The 19,436-nt window shown below is 44.2% G+C and overlaps 1 protein-coding gene across 1 annotated transcript in view; it reads right to left on the reverse strand.

Moving 5' to 3' along the window:
* Positions 1–1,276: 1,276 nt before the first annotated feature.
* Positions 1,277–19,436, reverse strand: part of CFAP77 (cilia and flagella associated protein 77) — a 165,673-nt gene continuing 147,513 nt past the window's right edge. Inside the window, exons 5-6 of the mRNA XM_077284676.1 lie at positions 18,766–18,867; positions 1,277–1,454 (exon numbers count right to left, since the gene is read on the reverse strand). Coding sequence (XP_077140791.1) covers positions 1,332–1,454; positions 18,766–18,867 — 225 coding nt within the window. The 3' untranslated portion in view covers positions 1,277–1,331. The remainder of the gene's footprint in view (positions 1,455–18,765; positions 18,868–19,436) is intronic.

The raw sequence follows: 19,436 nt of genomic DNA on the forward strand, positions 1-19,436 counted from the left end.
ATGCCCTCACAGTACATTCTCCCACACACAGTAGTATGCCCCCACAATGCACTCTACCACATACAGTATGATGCCCACAGAGTACATTCCCCCACATACAGTATGATGCCCCCTTAGTACATTCCCCCACATACAGTATGATGTCCTCACAATGCACTACCACATACAGTATGATGTCCCCACAGTACATTCCCCCACATATAGTATGATGTCCCCACAGTACATTCCCCCACATACAGTATGATGCCCCCACAATGCATTCTCCCACATATAGTATGATGCCCCCACAGTACATTCCCCCACATACAGTATGATGCCCCCACAGTACATTCCCCCACATATAGTATGATGCCCCCACAGTACATTCCCACATACAGTATGATGCCCTCACAGTACATTCCCCCCACATACAGTATGATGTCCTCACAATGCACTACCACATACAGTATGATGCCCCCACAGTACATTCCCACATACAGTATGATGCCCCCACAGTACATTCCCACATACAGTATGATGTCCTCACAGTACATTCCCCCCACATACAGTATGATGTCCTCACAGTACATTCCCCCACATACAGTATGATGCCCTCACAGTACATTCCCCCACATACATTATGATGCCCTCACAGTACATTCCCCCACATACAGTATGATGCCCCCACAGTACATTCCCCCACATACAGTATGATGCCCCCACAATGCATTCTCCCACATACAGTATGATGCTCAGCTGTATTGAAATGAATGTGACTGAGTTGTAGTACCACGCCTGGCCTGTAGACAAGTTTGGTGCAGTTACGGAAAGAAAGCAACATAATTTTTTTTTTTTCAATTCTGGACAGTGCTTTTATATCAAAGTTTTACTTAGAGATGTCCTTCTGTGATTTTGAAGGGTGGTCTATTGAATTAAGCTCCATGAGATCCACCTACCCTCTAACACCTCCACTATCCCGATGTCATTGGGTTTTTAGACAAATTGGAGTGGGAGTTTGACTAGACCCAAAAGGTGCGACACCCTGTATTCCAATCAACTCAGAATGGTAATTTTTAGTTTAATCTATTTATTATACAGCCTCCTATAGAAAACCAACCGGCTGCCATTTTATTGTCTCCTTGGCACAAGGCAATGGCTTAATGTAGCGTCCTAGTTTTATGCAAATAGGAAAAGATCCAGAGATTAGTGTGATCAGACGACCAATTACAAGATGACCTAGAGATAAAGCAGATCATTGCAGAACGTTTCTATAAAATACTAAAATGAAATCACAAACTGAAACCATGAAATCCTGGAGGCTTTATTGCACTGCACACAGAAGTTATGGGGTCTCAGCTGATGTTATAGATGCCCTGTCCATGGAGACCTTGACGAGCTACGGCATCAGACCGGTGGGCGCTGAATGCTCTCTGTCGTGCCTTCTCACTGAGAAAGGTATCTAGATGAGGAGCAACCTGGGAGAAAAAGCAAAAGTAAAAAATCAGCAACCCAAAGTCATGGTGTTGTGCAGAAGTGATCGCGCATGTGCATTACATACATATACAGACATACATATACACACAGAATGAACAAAGACTCCTGGGAATGATGATCCGGACTCACAGAGACCTGATATCACATAATCCAGTCTGTTTGGGATCACGTGAAGAGACAGAAGGATCTGCACACGCCTCATACACAGAAGATCTGGGGTCATACAGGACAGGAGATGTGGCACTGTGCAGTATATATATACAGGAGGAGTGGTACTGTGCAGTGTATAAACACAGGACAGGAGGAGTGGTACTGTACATAGTACATATACAGGACAGGAGATGTGGCACTGTGCAGTATATATATACAGGAGGAGTGGTACTGTGCAGTGTATATACACAGGACAGGAGGAGTGGTACTGTGCAGTGTATATACACAGGACAGGAGGAGTGGTACTGTACATAGTGCATATACAGGACAGGAGGAGTGGTACTGTGCAGTGTATATATACAGGACAGGAGGAGTGGTACTGTGCAGTGTATATATACAGGACAGGAGGAGAGGTACTGTGCAGTATATATATATATATATATATATATATATATATATATATATATATATATATATATATATATATATACACACACACATACATACATACATACAGGACAGGAGGAGTGGTATTGTGCAGTGTATATATACAGGACAGGAGGAGTGGTACTGTGCAGTGTATATATACAGGAGGAGTGGTAATGTGCAGTGTATATATACAGGACAGGAGGAGTGGTACTGTGCAGTGTATACATACAGGAGGAGTGGTAATGTGCAGTGTATATATACAGGACAGGAGATGTGGCACTGTGCAGTATATATATACAGGAGGAGTGGTACTGTGCAGTGTATAAACACAGGACAGGAGGAGTGGTACTGTGCAGTGTATATATACAGGACAGGAGATGTGGCACTGTGCAGTATATATATACAGGAGGAGTGGTACTGTGCAGTGTATATACACAGGACAGGAGGAGTGGTACTGTGCAGTGTATATACACAGGACAGGAGGAGTGGTACTGTACATAGTGCATATACAGGACAGGAGGAGTGGTACTGTGCAGGGTATATATACAGGACAGGAGGAGTGGTACTGTGCAGTGTATATATACAGGACAGGAGGAGTGGTACTGTGCAGTGTATATATACAGGACAGGAGGAGAGGTACTGTGCAGTATATATATATATATATATATATATATATATATACACACACACATACATACATACATACAGGACAGGAGGAGTGGTATTGTGCAGTGTATATATACAGGACAGGAGGAGTGGTACTGTGCAGTGTATATATACAGGAGGAGTGGTAATGTGCAGTGTATATATACAGGACAGGAGGAGTGGTACTGTGCAGTGTATATATACAGGACAGGAGATGTGGCACTGTGCAGTATATATATACAGGAGGAGTGGTACTGTGCAGTGTATAAACACAGGACAGGAGGAGTGGTACTGTACATAGTACATATACAGGACAGGAGATGTGGCACTGTGCAGTATATACAGGTCCTTCTCAAAAAATTAGCATATAGTGTTAAATTTCATTATTTACCATAATGTAATGATTACAATTAAACTTTCATATATTATAGATTCATTATCCACCAACTGAAATTTGTCAGGTCTTTTATTGTTTTAATACTGATGATTTTGGCATAAAACTCCTGATAACCCAAAAAACCTGTCTCAATAAATTAGCATATTTCACCCGTCCAATCAAATAAAAGTGTTTTTTAATAACAAACAAAAAAACCATCAAATAATAATGTTCAGTTATGCACTCAATACTTGGTCGGGAATCCTTTGGCAGAAATGACTGCTTCAATGCGGCGTGGCATGGAGGCAATCAGCCTGTGACACTGCTGAGATGTTATGGAGGCCCAGGATGCTTCAATAGCGGCCTTAAGCTCATCCAGAGTGTTGGGTCTTGCGTCTCTCAACTTTCTCTTCACAATATCCCACAGATTCTCTATGGGGTTCAGGTCAGGAGAGTTGGCAGGCCAATTGAGCACAGTAATACCATGGTCAGTAAACCATTTACCAGTGGTTTTGGCACTGTGAGCAGGTGCCAGGAAGCATGAAGTGCTCCAAAATCTCCTGATAGCTAGCTGCATTGACCCTGCCCTTGATGAAACACAGTGGACCAACACCAGCAGCTGACATGGCACCCCACACCATCACTGACTGGGTACTTGACACTGGACTTCAGGCATTTTGGCATTTCCTTCTCCCCAGTCTTCCTCCAGACTCTGGCACCTTGATTTCCGAATGACATGCAAAATTTGCTTTCATCAGAAAAAAGTACTTGGGACCACTTAGCAACAGTCCAGTGCTGCTTCTCTGTAGCCCAGGTCAGGCGCTTCTGCCGCTGTTTCTGGTTCAAAAGTGGCTTTACCTGGGGAATGCGGCACCTGTAGCCCATTTCCTGCACACGCCTGTGCACGGTGGCTCTGGATGTTTCCACACCAGACTCAGTCCACTGCTTCCTCAGGTTCCCCAAGGTCTGGAATCGGTCCTTCTCCACAATCTTCCTCAGGGTCCGGTCACCTCTTCTCGTTGTACAGCGTTTTCTGCCACATTGTTTCCTTCCAACAGACTTACCATTGAGGTGCCTTGATACAGCACTCTGGGAACAGCCTATTTGTTGAGAAATTTCTTTCTGGGTCTTACCCTCTTGCTTGAGGGTGTCAATGATGGCCTTCTTGACATCTGTCAGGTCGCTAGTCTTACCCATGATGGGGGTTTTGAGTAATGAACCAGGCAGGAAGTTTTTAAAAGCCTCAGGTATCTTTTGCATGTGTTTAGAGTTAATTAGTTGATTCAGAAGATTAGGGTAATAGGTCGTTTAGAGAACCTTTTCTTGATATGCTAATTTATTGAGACATGTTTTTTGGGTTATCAGGAGTTGTAGGCCAAAATCATCAGTATTAAAACAATAAAAGACCTGACAAATTTCAGTTGGTGGATAATGAATCTATAATATATGAAAGTTTAATTGTAATCATTACATTATGGTAAATAATGAAATTTAACACTATATGCTAATTTTTTGAGAAGGACCTGTATATACAGGAGGAGTGGTACTGTGCAGTGTATATACACAGGACAGGAGGAGTGGTACTGTGCAGTGTATATATACAGGACAGGAGGAGTGGTACTGTACATAGTGCATATACAGGACAGGAGGAGTGGTACTGTGCAGGGTATATATACAGGACAGGAGAAGTGGTGCTGTGCAGTGTATATATACAGGACAGGAGGAGTGGTACTGTGCAGTGTATATATACAGGACAGGAGGAGTGGTACTGTACATAGTGCATATACAGGACAGGAGGAGTGGTACTGTGCAGGGTATATATACAGGACAGGAGAAGTGGTGCTGTGCAGTGTATATATACAGGACAGGAGGAGTGGTACTGTGCAGTGTATATATACAGGACAGGAGGAGTGGTACTGTACAGTGTATATATACAGGACAGGAGGAGTGGTACTGTTCAGGGTATATATACACAGGACAGGAGATGTGGCACTGTGCAGTATATATATATATATATATATATATATATATATATATATATATATATATATATACAGGAGGAGTGGTACTGTGCAGTGTATAAACACAGGACAGGAGGAGTGGTACTGTACATAGTACATATACAGGACAGGAGATGTGGCACTGTGCAGTATATATATACAGGAGGAGTGGTACTGTGCAGTGTATATACACAGGACAGGAGGAGCGGTAGTGTGCAGTGTATATACACCGGACAGGAGGAGTGGTACTGTACATAGTGCATATACAGGACAGGAGGAGTGGTACTGTGCAGGGTATATATACAGGACAGGAGAAGTGGTACTGTGCAGTGTATATATACAGGACAGGCGGAGTGGTACTGTACATAGTGCATATACAGGACAGGAGGAGTGGTACTGTGCAGGGTATATATACAGGACAGGAGAAGTGGTACTGTGCAGTGTATATATACAGGACAGGAGGAGTGGTACTGTGCAGTGTATATATACAGGACAGGAGGAGAGGTACTGTGCAGTGTATATATACAGGACAGGAGGAGAGGTACTGTGCAGTGTATATACAGGTCCTTCTCAAAAAATTAGCATATAGTGTAAAATTTCATTATTTACCATAATGTAATGATTACAATTAAACTTTCATATATTATAGATTCATTATCCACCAACTGAAATTTGTCAGGTCTTTTATTGTTTTAATACTGATGATTTTGGCATACAACTCCTGATAACCCAAAAAACCTGTCTCAATAAATTAGCATATTTCACCTGTCCAATCAAATAAAAGTGTTTTTTAATAACAAACAAAAAAACCATCAAATAATAATGTTCAGTTATGCACTCAATACTTGGTCGGGAATCCTTTGGCAGAAATGACTGCTTCAATGCGGCGTGGCATGGAGGCAATCAGCCTGTGACACTGCTGAGATGTTATGGAGGCCCAGGATGCTTCAATAGCGGCCTTAAGCTCATCCAGAGTGTTGGGTCTTGCGTCTCTCAACTTTCTCTTCACAATATCCCACAGATTCTCTATGAGGTTCAGGTCAGGAGAGTTGGCAGGCCAATTGAGCACAGTAATACCATGGTCAGTAAACCATTTACCAGTGGTTTTGGCACTGTGAGCAGGTGCCAGGTCGTGCTGAAAAATGAAATCTTCATCTCCATAAAGCATTTCAGCCGATGGAAGCATGAAGTGCTCCAAAATCTCCTGATAGCTAGCTGCATTGACCCTGCCCTTGATGAAACACAGTGGACCAACACCAGCAGCTGACATGGCACCCCACACCATCACTGACTGTGGGTACTTGACACTGGACTTCAGGCATTTTGGCATTTCCTTCTCCCCAGTCTTCCTCCAGACTCTGGCACCTTGATTTCCGATTGACATGCAAAATTTACTTTCATCAGAAAAAAGTACTTGGGACCACTTAGCAACAGTCCAGTGCTGCTTCTCTGTAGCCCAGGTCAGGCGCTTCTGCCGCTGTTTATGGTTCAAAAGTGGCTTTACCTGGGGAATGCGGCACCTGTAGCCCATTTCCTGCACACGCCTGTGCACGGTGGCTCTGGATGTTTCCACACCAGACTCAGTCCACTGCTTCCTCAGGTTCCCCAAGGTCTGGAATCGGTCCTTCTCCACAATCTTCCTCAGGGTCCGGTCACCTCTTCTCGTTGTATAGCGTTTTCTGCCACATTTTTTCCTTCCAACAGACTTACCATTGAGGTGCCTTGATACAGCACTCTGGGAACAGCCTATTTGTTGAGAAATTTCTTTCTGGGTCTTACCCTCTTGCTTGAGGGTGTCAATGATGGCCTTCTTGACATCTGTCAGGTCGCTAGTCTTACCCATGATGGGGGTTTTGAGTAATGAAACAGGCAGGGAGTTTTTAAAAGCCTCAGGTATCTTTAGCATGTGTTTAGAGTTAATTAGTTGATTCAGAAGATTAGGGTAATAGGTCGTTTAGAGAACCTTTTCTTGATATGCTAATTTATTGAGACAGGTTTTTTGGGTTATCAGGAGTTGTATGCCAAAATCATCAGTATTAAAACAATAAAAGACCTGACAAATTTCAGTTGGTGGATAATGAATCTATAATATATGAAAGTTTAATTGTAATCATTACATTATGGTAAATAATGAAATTTTACACTATATGCTAATTTTTTGAGAAGGACCTGTATACAGGACAGGAGGAGAGGTACTGTGCAGTGTATATATACAGGACAGGAGGAGTGGTACTGTGCAGTGTATACATACAGGAGGAGTGGTAATGTGCAGTGTATATATACAGGACAGGAGGAGTGGTAATGTGCAGTGTATATATACAGGACAGGAGGAGTGGTACTGTGCAGTGTATATATACAGGACAGGAGGAGTGGTACTGTGCAGTGTATATATACATGACAGGAGGAGTGGTACTGTGCAGTGTATATATACAGGACAGGAGGAGTGGTACTGTGCATTGTATAGATACAGGACAGGAGGAGTGGCACTGTACAGTGTATAGATACAGGACAGGAGGCGTGGTACTGTGCAGTGTATATATACAGGACAGGAGGAGTGGTACTGTGCAGTGTATATATACAGGATAGGAGGAGTGGCACTGTGCAGTATATATATACAGGAGGAGTGGTACTGTGCAGTGTATATACACAGGACAGGAGGAGTGGTACTGTACATAGTGCATATACAGGACAGGAGGAGTGGTACTGTGCAGGGTATATATACAGGACAGGAGAAGTGGTACTGTGCAGTGTATATATACAGGACAGGAGGAGTGGTACTGTGCAGTGTATATATACAGGACAGGAGGAGTGGTACTGTGCAGTGTATATATACAGGACAGGAGAAGTGGTACTGTGCAGTGTATATATACACATGACAGGAGGAGTGGTACTGTGCAGAGTATATATACAGGACAGGAGGAGTGGTACTGTGCAGTGTATATATACAGGACAGGAGGAGAGGTACTGTGCAGTGTATACATACAGGAGGAGTGGTAATGTGCAGTGTATATATACAGGACAGGAGGAGTGGTAATGTGCAGTGTATATATATATATATATATATATATATATATATATATATATATATATATATATATATATATATATACATACATACAGGACAGGAGGAGTGGTATTGTGCAGTGTATATATATATATACAGGACAGGAGGAGTGGTACTGTGCAGTGTATATATACAGGACAGGAGGAGTGGTACTGTGCAGTGTATATATACATGACAGGAGGAGTGGTACTGTGCAGTGTATATATACAGGACAGGAGGAGTGGTACTGTGCATTGTATAGATACAGGACAGGAGGAGTGGCACTGTGCAGTGTATAGATACAGGACAGGAGGCGTGGCACTGTACAGTGTATATATACAGGACAGGAGGAGTGGTATTGTGCAGTGTATATATATATATACAGGACAGGAGGAGTGGTACTGTGCAGTGTATATATACAGGACAGGAGGAGTGGTACTGTGCATTGTATAGATACAGGACAGGAGGAGTGGCACTGTGCAGTGTATAGATACAGGACAGGAGGCGTGGCACTGTACAGTGTATATATACAGGACAGGAGGAGTGGCACTGTGCAGGGTATATATACAGGACAGGAGGAGTGGCACTGTGCAGTGTATATATACAGGACAGGAGGAGTGGCACTGTGGAGTGTATATACACAGGACAGGAGGAGTGGCACTGTGCAGGGTATATATACAAGACAGGAGGAGTGGCACTGTGCAGTGTATATATACAGGACAAGAGGAGTGGCACTGTGCAGTGTACAAAAAGTTTGGACACACCTTCTCATTTAATGATTTTTTTGTATTTTCATGACTATGAAAATTGTACATTCACACTGAAGGCATCAAAACTATGAATTAACACATGTGGAATTATATACTTAACAAAAAAGTGTGAAACAACTGAAATTATGTCTTATATTCTAGAATCTTCAAAGTAGCCACCTTTTGCTTTGATGACTGCTTTGCACACTCTTGGCATTCTCTTGATGACCTTCAAGAGGTAGTCACCAGGAATGGTTTTCACTTCACAGGTGTGCCATGTCAGGTTTAATAAGTGGGATTTCTTGCCTTATAAATGGGGTTGGACCATCAGTTGTGTTGTGCAGAAGTCTGGTGGATACACAATTGATAGTCCTACTGAATAGACTGTTAGAATTTGTATTATGGCAAGAAAAAAGCAGCTAAGTAAAAAAAAAACGAGTGGCCATCATTACTTTAAGAAATGAAGGTTAGTCAGTCCGAAAAATTGGGCAAACTTTGAAAGTGCAGTGGCCAAAACCATCAAGCTCTACAAAGAAACTGGCTCACATAACGACCGCCCCAGGAGAGGAAGACCAAGAGTCACCTCTGCTTCTGTGGATAAGTTTATCCGAGTCACCAGCCTCAGAAATCGCAGGTTAACAGCAGCTCAGATTAGAGACCAGGTCAATGCCACACAGTGTTCTAGCAGCAGACACATCTCTACAACAACTGTTAAGAGGAGACTTTGTGCAGCAGGCCTTCATGGTAAAATAGCTGCTAGGAAACCACTGCTAAGGACAGGCAACAAGCAGAAGAGACTTGTTTGGGCTAAAGAACACAAAGAATGGACATTAGACCAGTGGAAATCTGTGCTTTGGTCTGATGAGTCCAAATTTGAGATCTTTGGTTCCAACCACCGTGTCTTTGTGCGACGCAGAAAAGGTGAACGGATGGACTCTACATGCCTGGTTCCCACCGTGAAGCATGGAGGAGGAGATGTGATGGTGTGGGGGTGCTTTCTGGTGACACTGTTGGGGGATTTATTCAAAATTGAAGGCATACTGAACCAGCATGGCTACCACAGCATCTTGCAGCGGCATGCTATTCCATCCGGTTTGTGTTTAGTTGGACCACCATTTATTTTTCAAGAGGACAATGACCCCAAACACACCTCCAGGCTGCGTAAGGGCTATTTTACCAAGAAGGAGAGTGATGGGGTGCTAAGCCAGATGACCTGGCCTCCACAGTCACCAGACCTGAACCCAATCGAGATGGTTTGGGGTGAGCTGGACCGCAGAGTGAAGGCAAAAGGGCCAACAAGTGCTAAGCAGCTCTGGGAACTCCTTCAAGATTGTTGGAAGACCATTCCTGGTGACTACCTCTTGAAGCTCATCAAGAGAATGCCAAGAGTGTGCAAAGCAGTCATCAAAGTAAAGGTGGCTACTTTGAAGAACCTAGAATATAAGACATAATTTCAGTTGTTTCACACTTTTTTGTTAAGTATATAATTCCACATGTGTTAATTCATAGTTTTGATGCCTTCAGTGTGAATGTACAATTTTCATAGTCATGAAAATACAAAAAAATCATTAAATGAGAAGGTGTGTCCAAACTTTTTGTCTGTACTATATACAGGACAGGAGGAGTGGTACTGTGCAGTGTGTATACATACATACAGGTACGGACTGGGACTGAAATTCAGCCCTGGCATTTGTAATCATACAGGCCCATGTTGTCCGTGTTTTCAAGCACCAGATAGGGAAATCTATATATATAAGAGGCATCGTGATTACTCACTAATCCCGCCCCCTGCACTGTAGCTCCGCCCCCCACATCACCACACATAATCCCGCCCCCCACCCCATTACCACACATAATTCCGCCCCCCCACCACATCACCACACATAATCCCGCCCCCCCACCACATCACCACACATAATCCCGCCCCCAACACATCACCACACTATTGTTATTAACTTCATTTTAAGTTAATTTCCCACCTGTGTAAGCGCTATTGAATGTTGTTATTATTTACTTTAGTTTAATCACCAGCAGCGTTAATTAGATAGCAATGAGTGTGCCGAGCGTTAGCTGGCTGGAAACATCTAGTATTACTAATATTACCACGTCGCCCCCCCGAGGAAGCCCACCACACGAAACGCACGTCGAGGCGACGGCAGGAAGGTACTGAGTCCCCACATGGGAAAGCACTTTTACTGGGAACACTATTTGTGGCACGTTAGAATAATTAGTATATTTACATCAGGACTATTTGGGCTCATGCCTTATAGTGGCTAATCACTAACATTAGGATATGTTCCACTGGGAACTTTCCCGTGTACTTTTTCGATCTGATTAGCCATTGGAGATAGCATGATTCCTCCTTTTTCATCAGCGTGCCCTTTTGTGCATACCAAGACAGTTTTATCTGATGCTCAGCACTCCTGCCCTTGTTTTGTCATCTCACCAACTCACCTAGAGTAACGTTTTATGTGTTTTACATGTCTCTGCTAATTTTGTATTTAATAAATAACTTTTTTTTTTATATATCTTTATGTAGTGTTGTCTAGTCTATTTAGCTAGTCATTTAAGTACGTATATCGACTTTATTGGGGCATAATATTTAGGATTTGCCCCCTCTTTACTTTTGTTACTTTTGTATTTTTTACTTGGTAATCATTTTTGGTATGATATCCTTTGTTAAACTAATATTACCCTTGATGGAGAAAAACAAGATCAAAATTTCTAATGATACCCATGGCCTGCTGGGGTAAGTGACGGAGTCAGCGACTTTATGCTCCATCACAACCCTTAATAATATGGGTGCCTTGAGAACACCGATTCTGTTAACAATGTAGCAGACAAGGCAGCCCACGACCAGACAGGCCCTTCGGGCATTTGCCAGAATTGCCAGATGGCCAGTCCGGCCCTGCATACATATCCATGCACAGAGGAGACATTGACCTCCCTATAAGATGCGGTGGACTGTGTAACTTTAGCAGCAGTGTGGAGCTCCTTTTGCAGGGTACATCCACCCATCCTGGACCATCCTGACACCCAGCGTCCCCCTACCTCTCCACGCTCGCACATTTAGATGCAAATGACTTGGTGAAGCCGTCACTGTGATGCTTGACAGCGAGTAATGAGAATTACTAAATGTTTTATGAGGTCAACATTCAGCAGCTGTCAAACAAGAAAGAACTTAGCAAAGGCAGGAAAACTTCCATCACTTCATTAAAGCCGACAGGTTCGGACCGCGCACATTCGCCATCAATACGCGGCCGTTTTGTGTCAGTAATTTGCGGTGAAGAAGAAGGAGGGAGAGAAAAAAAAAATCTTAAAAAGTAAATAAAGTGCGGAGACGCCGGGGCCTTGGGGGGAGCTGGGGAATAGGATATGCACTAGGAGCAGTTCTGCTCCTAATTGGAAGCAATGGGCATTATCAGCAGCGGATTCTCCCGGCTCCCTGACAGCTCGCGCTGCCGGAATGATCGCCCACTTGTCAGTGTAAAAGGACCATTAAAAACAAACAATTTTGATTTAATTGGAGGCGTGCGCTGGGGGCTCGGGTGAGGAGTCTCATCATCCTCCTCTGCTTCCTGCTCCTTGTGCCTTGATGGGTTCAGAAGTATCTGGAGGAAGACTGGAGAGGGAGGAATGTGTCAGCGGCTGCGGTGACAAGTCTGCCATCCGCGGGCGTCTATACTGGGCTCTGCTTTATCATCTTTGCGCAGCGGCAGCTTCTGCGCCGATCACCTTTATATCAGTCTCGTCACTTCTAGTTTGAGATCGGCTTGTTAATCTGCTTATCCAGAGCCGCCTGTTTCAGGGAGACCAAGATATAGTCCCCCCTACTAATCACAGGAACCAGGGAGTTCAGGATGAACGGGTATATGATGATCTATAGGATTATCGCTGCCTTTGTGGCGGCCGTCTATAAGAGCTCCTGGGAAAAATGACTACTGTATATACAGTCTTCACAGCAGGGATTTTCATGGGGGCAAGTGACCTGTGTGCCTTGACCTATAGAGGGCGCCACTGCATTACTTGGGGCCCAATCTTACAGAAAGACGGCTGAAGAGAGGCGGTTCTGTTTGCTAAACTTATTTTAGCTATATTAACACTGGGCGCTATATCGCTGTACTATTACCAAGCATTATATGGCTATACAATTACTACTGGGTGCAACATGGTTGTATTAATGCTGGCCACTATATGGTGGTACTGCAATTAGGAGCTAAAGGCTATATTAATAATGGCACTATATGGCTGTATTATTGGGTGGTATATGGCGGTACTCATACTACCGAGAGCTATATGGCTGTATTATTGGGTGGTATATGGCGGTACTCATACTACCGAGAGCTATATGGCTGTATTATTGGGTGATATATGGCGGTACTTATACTACCAAGAGCTATATGGCTGTATTATTGGGTGGTATATGGCGGCATTCATATTACCGAGAGCTACATGGCTGTATTATTGGGTGATATATGGCGGTACCCATATTAATGACAGCTATATGGCTATATTATTGGGGGGTATATGGCGGCACTCATATTACCGAGAGCTATATGGCTGTATTATTGGGTGATATATGGCGGTACTTATACTACCAAGAGCTATATGGCTGTATTATTGGGTGGTATATGGCGGTACCCATTTTACCGAAAGCTATATGGCGGTACTCATATTACTGAGAGCTATATGGCTGTATTATTGGGTGGTATATGGCGGTACTCATATTACCGAGAGCTATATGGCTGTATTATTGGGTGGTATATGGCAGTACTCATATTACCGAGAGCTATATGGCTGTATTATTGGGTGGTATATGGCAGTACCCATATTACCGAGAGCTATATGGCTGTACTCATATTACCAAGAGCTTTAAGGCGGTACTCATAATCCTGAGCGCTATATGGCTGTATTATTGGGTGGTATATGGCGGTACTCGTATTACCGAGAGCTTTATGGCGGTATTCATATTACTGAGAGATATGGCTGCATTATTGGGTGGTATATGGCGGTACTCATATTACTGAGAGCTATATGGCTACATTATTGGGTGGTATATGGCAGTACTCATAATATCAAGAGCTATATGGCTGTATTATTGGATGGTATATGGCAGTACACATATTACTGAGAGATATATAGCTGTATTATTGGGTGGTATATGGCAGTACTCATATTACCAAAAGCTATATGGCTGCATTATTGGGTGGTATATGGTGGTACCCATATTACCGAAAGCTATATGGCGGTACTCATATTACTGAGAGCTATATGGCTGTATTATTGGGTGGTATATGGCGGTACTCATTATCGAGAGCTATATGGCTGTATTATTGGGTGGTATATGGCAGTACTCATATTACCGAAAGCTATATGGCTGTGCTATATGGCTGTATTATTGAGTGGCATATGGCGGTACCCATATTACCGAAAGCTATATGGCGGTACTCATATTACTGAGAGCTATATGGCTGTATTATTGGTTGGTATATGGCGGTACTCATTACCGAGAGCTATATGGCTGTATTATTCGGTGGTATATGGCAGTACCCATATTACCGAGAGCTATATGGCTGTACTCATATTACCAAGAGCTTTAAGGCGGTACTCATAGTCCTGAGCGCTATATGGCTGTATTATTGGGTGGTATATGGCGGTACTCGTATTACCGAGAGCTTTATGGCGGTATTCATATTACTGAGAGATATGGCTGCATTATTGGGTGGTATATGGCAGTACTCATATTACCAAAAGCTATATGGCTGTATTATTGGGTGGTATATGGCGGTATTCATATTACCGAGAGCTATATAGCTGTATTATTGAGTGGTATATGGCGGTACTCATATTACCGAGAGCTATACGGCGGTACTCATATTACTGAGAGATATGGCTGCATTATTGGGTGGTATATGGCGGTACTCATATTACTGAGAGCTATATGGCTACATTATTGGGTGGTATATGGCAGTACTCATAATATCAAGAGCTATATGGCTGTATTATTGGATGGTATATGGCAGTACACATATTACTGAGAGATATATAGCTGTATTATTGGGTGGTATATGGCAGTACTCATATTACCAAAAGCTATATGGCTGCATTATTGGGTGGTATATGGTGGTACCCATATTACCGAAAGCTATATGGCGGTACTCATATTACCGAGAGCTATATGGCTGTATTATTGGGTGGTATATGGCAGTACTCATATTACCGAAAGCTATATGGCTGTGCTATATGGCTGTATAATTGAGTGGCATATGGCAGTAAACATATTACTGAGAGATATATAGCTGTATTATTGGGTGGTATATGGCAGTACTCATATTACCAAAAGCTATATGGCTGCATTATTGGGTGGTATATGGCGGTACTCATATTACCGAGAGCTATATGGCTGTATTATTGGGTGGTATATGGCAGTACTCATATTACCGAGAGCTATATGGCTGTATTATTGGGTGGTATATGGCAGTACTCATATTAATTACTGAGAGCTATATGGCTGTATTATTGGGTGGTATATGGCAGTACCCATATTACCGAGAGCTATATGGCTGTATTATTGGATGGTATATGGCAGTACACATATTACTGAGAGATATATAGCTGTATTATTGGGTGGTGTATGGCAGTACTCATATTACCAAAAGCTATATGGCTGTATTATTGGGTGGTATATGGCGGTACTCGTATTACCGAGAGCTTTATGGTGGTATTCATATTACTGAGAGATATGGCTGCATTATTGGGTGGTATATGGCAGTACTCATATTACCAAAAGCTATATGGCTGTATTATTGGGTGGTATATGGCGGTATTCATATTACCGAGAGCTTTATGGTGATATTCATATTACTGAGAGATATGGCTGCATTATTGGGTGGTATATGGCTGTACTCATATTACCAAAAGCTATATGGCTGCATTATTGGGTGGTATATGGCGGTATTCATATTACCGAGAGCTATATGGCTGTATTATTGAGTGGTATATGGCGGTACTCATATTACTGAGAGATATGGCTGCATTATTGGGTGGTATATGGCGGTACTAGTATTACTGAAGCTATATGGCGGTAATCATATTACCGAGAGATATGGCTGCATTATTGGGTGGTATATGGCGGTACTCATATTACTGAGAGCTATATGGCTACATTATTGGGTGGTAGATGGCGGTACTCATATTACTGAGAGCTATATGGCTGTATTACTGGGTGGTATATGGTGGTACTCATATTACCAAGAGCTATATAGCTGTATTATTGGGTGGTATATGGTGGTATTCTTATTACGTGAGCTATATAGCTGTATTATTGGGTGGTATATGGCGGTACTCATATTGCCGAGAGCTATATGGCTGTATTATTGGATGGTATATGGCAGTACACATATTACTGAGAGATATATAGCTGTATTATTGGGTGGTATATGGCAGTACTCATATTACCAAAAGCTATATGGCTGCATTATTGGGTGGTATATGGCGGTACTCATATTACCGAGAGCTATATGGCTGTATTATTGGGTGGTATATGGCGGTACTAGTATTACTATAGCTATATGGCAGCACTAATATTACTGGGTGCTGTATGGCACACTGTGTGGGTTGGTGGGTATCATCCAACCTGCCACAATGTGCACTATAAATGTAAACTCATTATTAACAGCAGAAATTTTCCAGGTAAAATACAAAATCCGCTGGGCCCCACGGATCCAAATGCCAATGGATCAGCTGCTTTGGGCTAAGTCGCCATAGTGTATGGTGCCCACGTTATTCCATGTCTGATCATTTGTGACTTGTGAGATATTTTTCACCAGGAGACGCATAATCTAGCAGGGATGTCTGGAGGAAGCGAGTGATGCAGATGGACAGATGTGCTGTTACAGAATTGATAATAACTCTTCATACACTGACATCGGTGGCGCCATCCTCTCCACCCCTAAAAGATCCGGATTCCATGGAGAGGAACAACTTAAAAGGGCAACCACATCCAAAACTGAAAGATCAAGTGATGAGTGCTCAAGTGTGTATGTAGTGGTACCAGGGGTTACACCATGCAACACTGATCTAAAGCCACATACAGTATGGTATGGAAAGTGGAATCCTACAGGGCGGTGGGGCAAGTGATCAGGGACATAGAGAAGGGCCCCCTTAAAGGGGAGGGTGTTGTCATGAGCTTATTTGCATAAGTTGAAAACTACTTCCAAGCTTCCTCCCTGATTCATTAGACCCTCTAGCTGCAATTTAGATTCAATTCCCCGTTATATTCAATTATTGATTGATGTCAGTGAAATAAGTTTGCAATCTTTGACTATAAAAATGATTGTCTCCATTCACTAACAGCAAGCAGAGATCTTAAAAATGAGGAATTGACATTTTATAGATAGAGGGCTGGGTGAGCTCTTCCTCTGTGTGAATGGCAGCCTCTGTGCCCGTCCTCTGTGTGAAGGGCCGTCTCTGTACCCGTCCTCTGTGTGAAGGGCCGTCTCTGTGCCCGTCCTCTGTGCGAAGGGCCAAATCTGTGCCCGTCCTCTGTGTGAATGGCAGTCTCTATGCCCGTCCTCTGTGTGAAGGGCCGTCTCTGTGCCCGTCCTCTGTGCGAAGGGCCGTCTCTGTGCCCGTCCTCTGTGCGAAGGGCCGTCTCTGTGCCCGTCCTCTGTGCGAAGGGCCGTCTCTGTGCCCGTCCTCTGTGCGAAGGGCCGTCTCTGTGCCCGTCCTCTGTGCGAAGGGCCGTCTCGGTGCCCGTCCTCTGTGCGAAGGGCCGTCTCGGTGCCCGTCCTCTGTGCGAAGGGCCGTCTCGGTGCCCGTCCTCTGTGCGAAGGGCCGTCTCGGTGCCCGTCCTCTGTGCGAAGGGCCGTCTCGGTGCCCGTCCTCTGTGCGAAGGGCCGTCTCGGTGCCCGTCCTCTGTGCGAAGGGCCGTCTCGGTGCCCGTCCTCTGTGCGAAGGGCCGTCTCGGTGCCCGTCCTCTGTGCGAAGGGCCGTCTCGGTGCCCGTCCTCTGTGCGAAGGGCCGTCTCGGTGCCCGTCCTCTGTGCGAAGGGCCGTCTCGGTGCCCGTCCTCTGTGCGAAGGGCCGTCTCGGTGCCCGTCCTCTGTGTGAAGGGCCGTCTCGGTGCCCGTCCTCTGTGTGAAGGGCCGTCTCGGTGCCCGTCCTCTGTGTGAAGGGCCGTCTCGGTGCCCGTCCTCTGTGTGAAGGGCCGTCTCTGTGCCCGTCCTCTGTGTGAAGGGCCGTCTCTGTGCCCGTCCTCTGTGTGAATGGCGTTTCTTCACCCGCCTGGCAGACACATACATCACAGAGATGCATAGATGTAGAGGAGCAGGGTGAGGATCACTGGCGCTGACATCTGCCCCCTGCAGACTCCCTCAATCTGTCCGCCTCTGTTCGGAGCAGAAGCCGCAGCGGTGGCGGCATCTCAGGGGCACATAAATGATCGCTGACATATGTTAATGGAGCGGATCAAGGTGGAAGAAGGTTCCTGGCAGCGGAGGCCTCCTTTATCATGACAGGACAGGGCTGTCAGTGTCAGCTCTGTCATGAAGGGAAGCGGCAGGAAAACCTCGTGGGATAGATGACAGCTCGGGTTTATGGGCAGCCGCTCGGAAGGTGTCGTGTCTGTCAGCTTGATCCTGGCTGCTACAGACAACCAGATTTCACTGATGGAGTACGAGTCTTACTGACGCACGGATCAGTCGTAGAGGAGGTGAAAGGAGCAAGGACACTGAGGGGCTGATGGAGCTTCTTACAATGTATCAGTGCAGGTTTCCAACCTCTAGATGTAACCCAGAGATTTTCTCATTCAGTGACAGCAAGCAGAGGTCATGAGACTACAATACTAGAGCAAAACGAGCCACTTACAACTTTCTAATGAAAGTGGCAAATTTCCACAAACCTTTTCAAACTGAGGCAGCTTCCAAAGAGGAGCGGGGTCCATAGGGGGCTGGTACCTCCTGAGCATTGTGGTTCTCGTGTCCTGAACCTTCCGCTGCCGGATCTGAGGAGGAGATAATAGGTCAGAAGTCAGGAGGAAAATCCTGGGCACCAATTTGACCCATGGCCACAGCACCCACCTTTACTGCTACATGTCAATACCGGGGCATGTACATCCCAGTGTTCACAATCACCGATATACTGCAGCATGGAAGGGAATGGCATAAAGGGCAATTCCCCAAAATTACTGGAACATCTCACAGGAAAGGTATATATCTTGATACCGTGTTAGCCAGTAGTTGGAAAAATATTTAGAATTGAGAGTCCTCAGTGGTTGATACCTTTTAATGGCTAACTGAAAAGATGGTAAATTGCAAGCTTTCGAGACTACACAGGTCCCTCTGTCTCTGTGGCAATACATTTTTGTCTCCCAAATCATAACATTATGGACATGAAATTACTTGTGTTAAAAGGTAGCTTCAAATCAAAGAGAGACAGAAGAGTATAGGAATATAAACTGACTAGATGGTGGCCCGATTCAAACGCATCGGGTATTCTAGAATATGCATGTCCACGTAGTATATTACCCAGCCACGTAGTATATTGGCCAGTCACGTAGTATATTGCCCAGTC

Source organism: Ranitomeya variabilis, chromosome 2, assembly GCF_051348905.1.
Source record: "Ranitomeya variabilis isolate aRanVar5 chromosome 2, aRanVar5.hap1, whole genome shotgun sequence".
Taxonomy (NCBI): Eukaryota; Metazoa; Chordata; class Amphibia; order Anura; family Dendrobatidae; genus Ranitomeya; species Ranitomeya variabilis.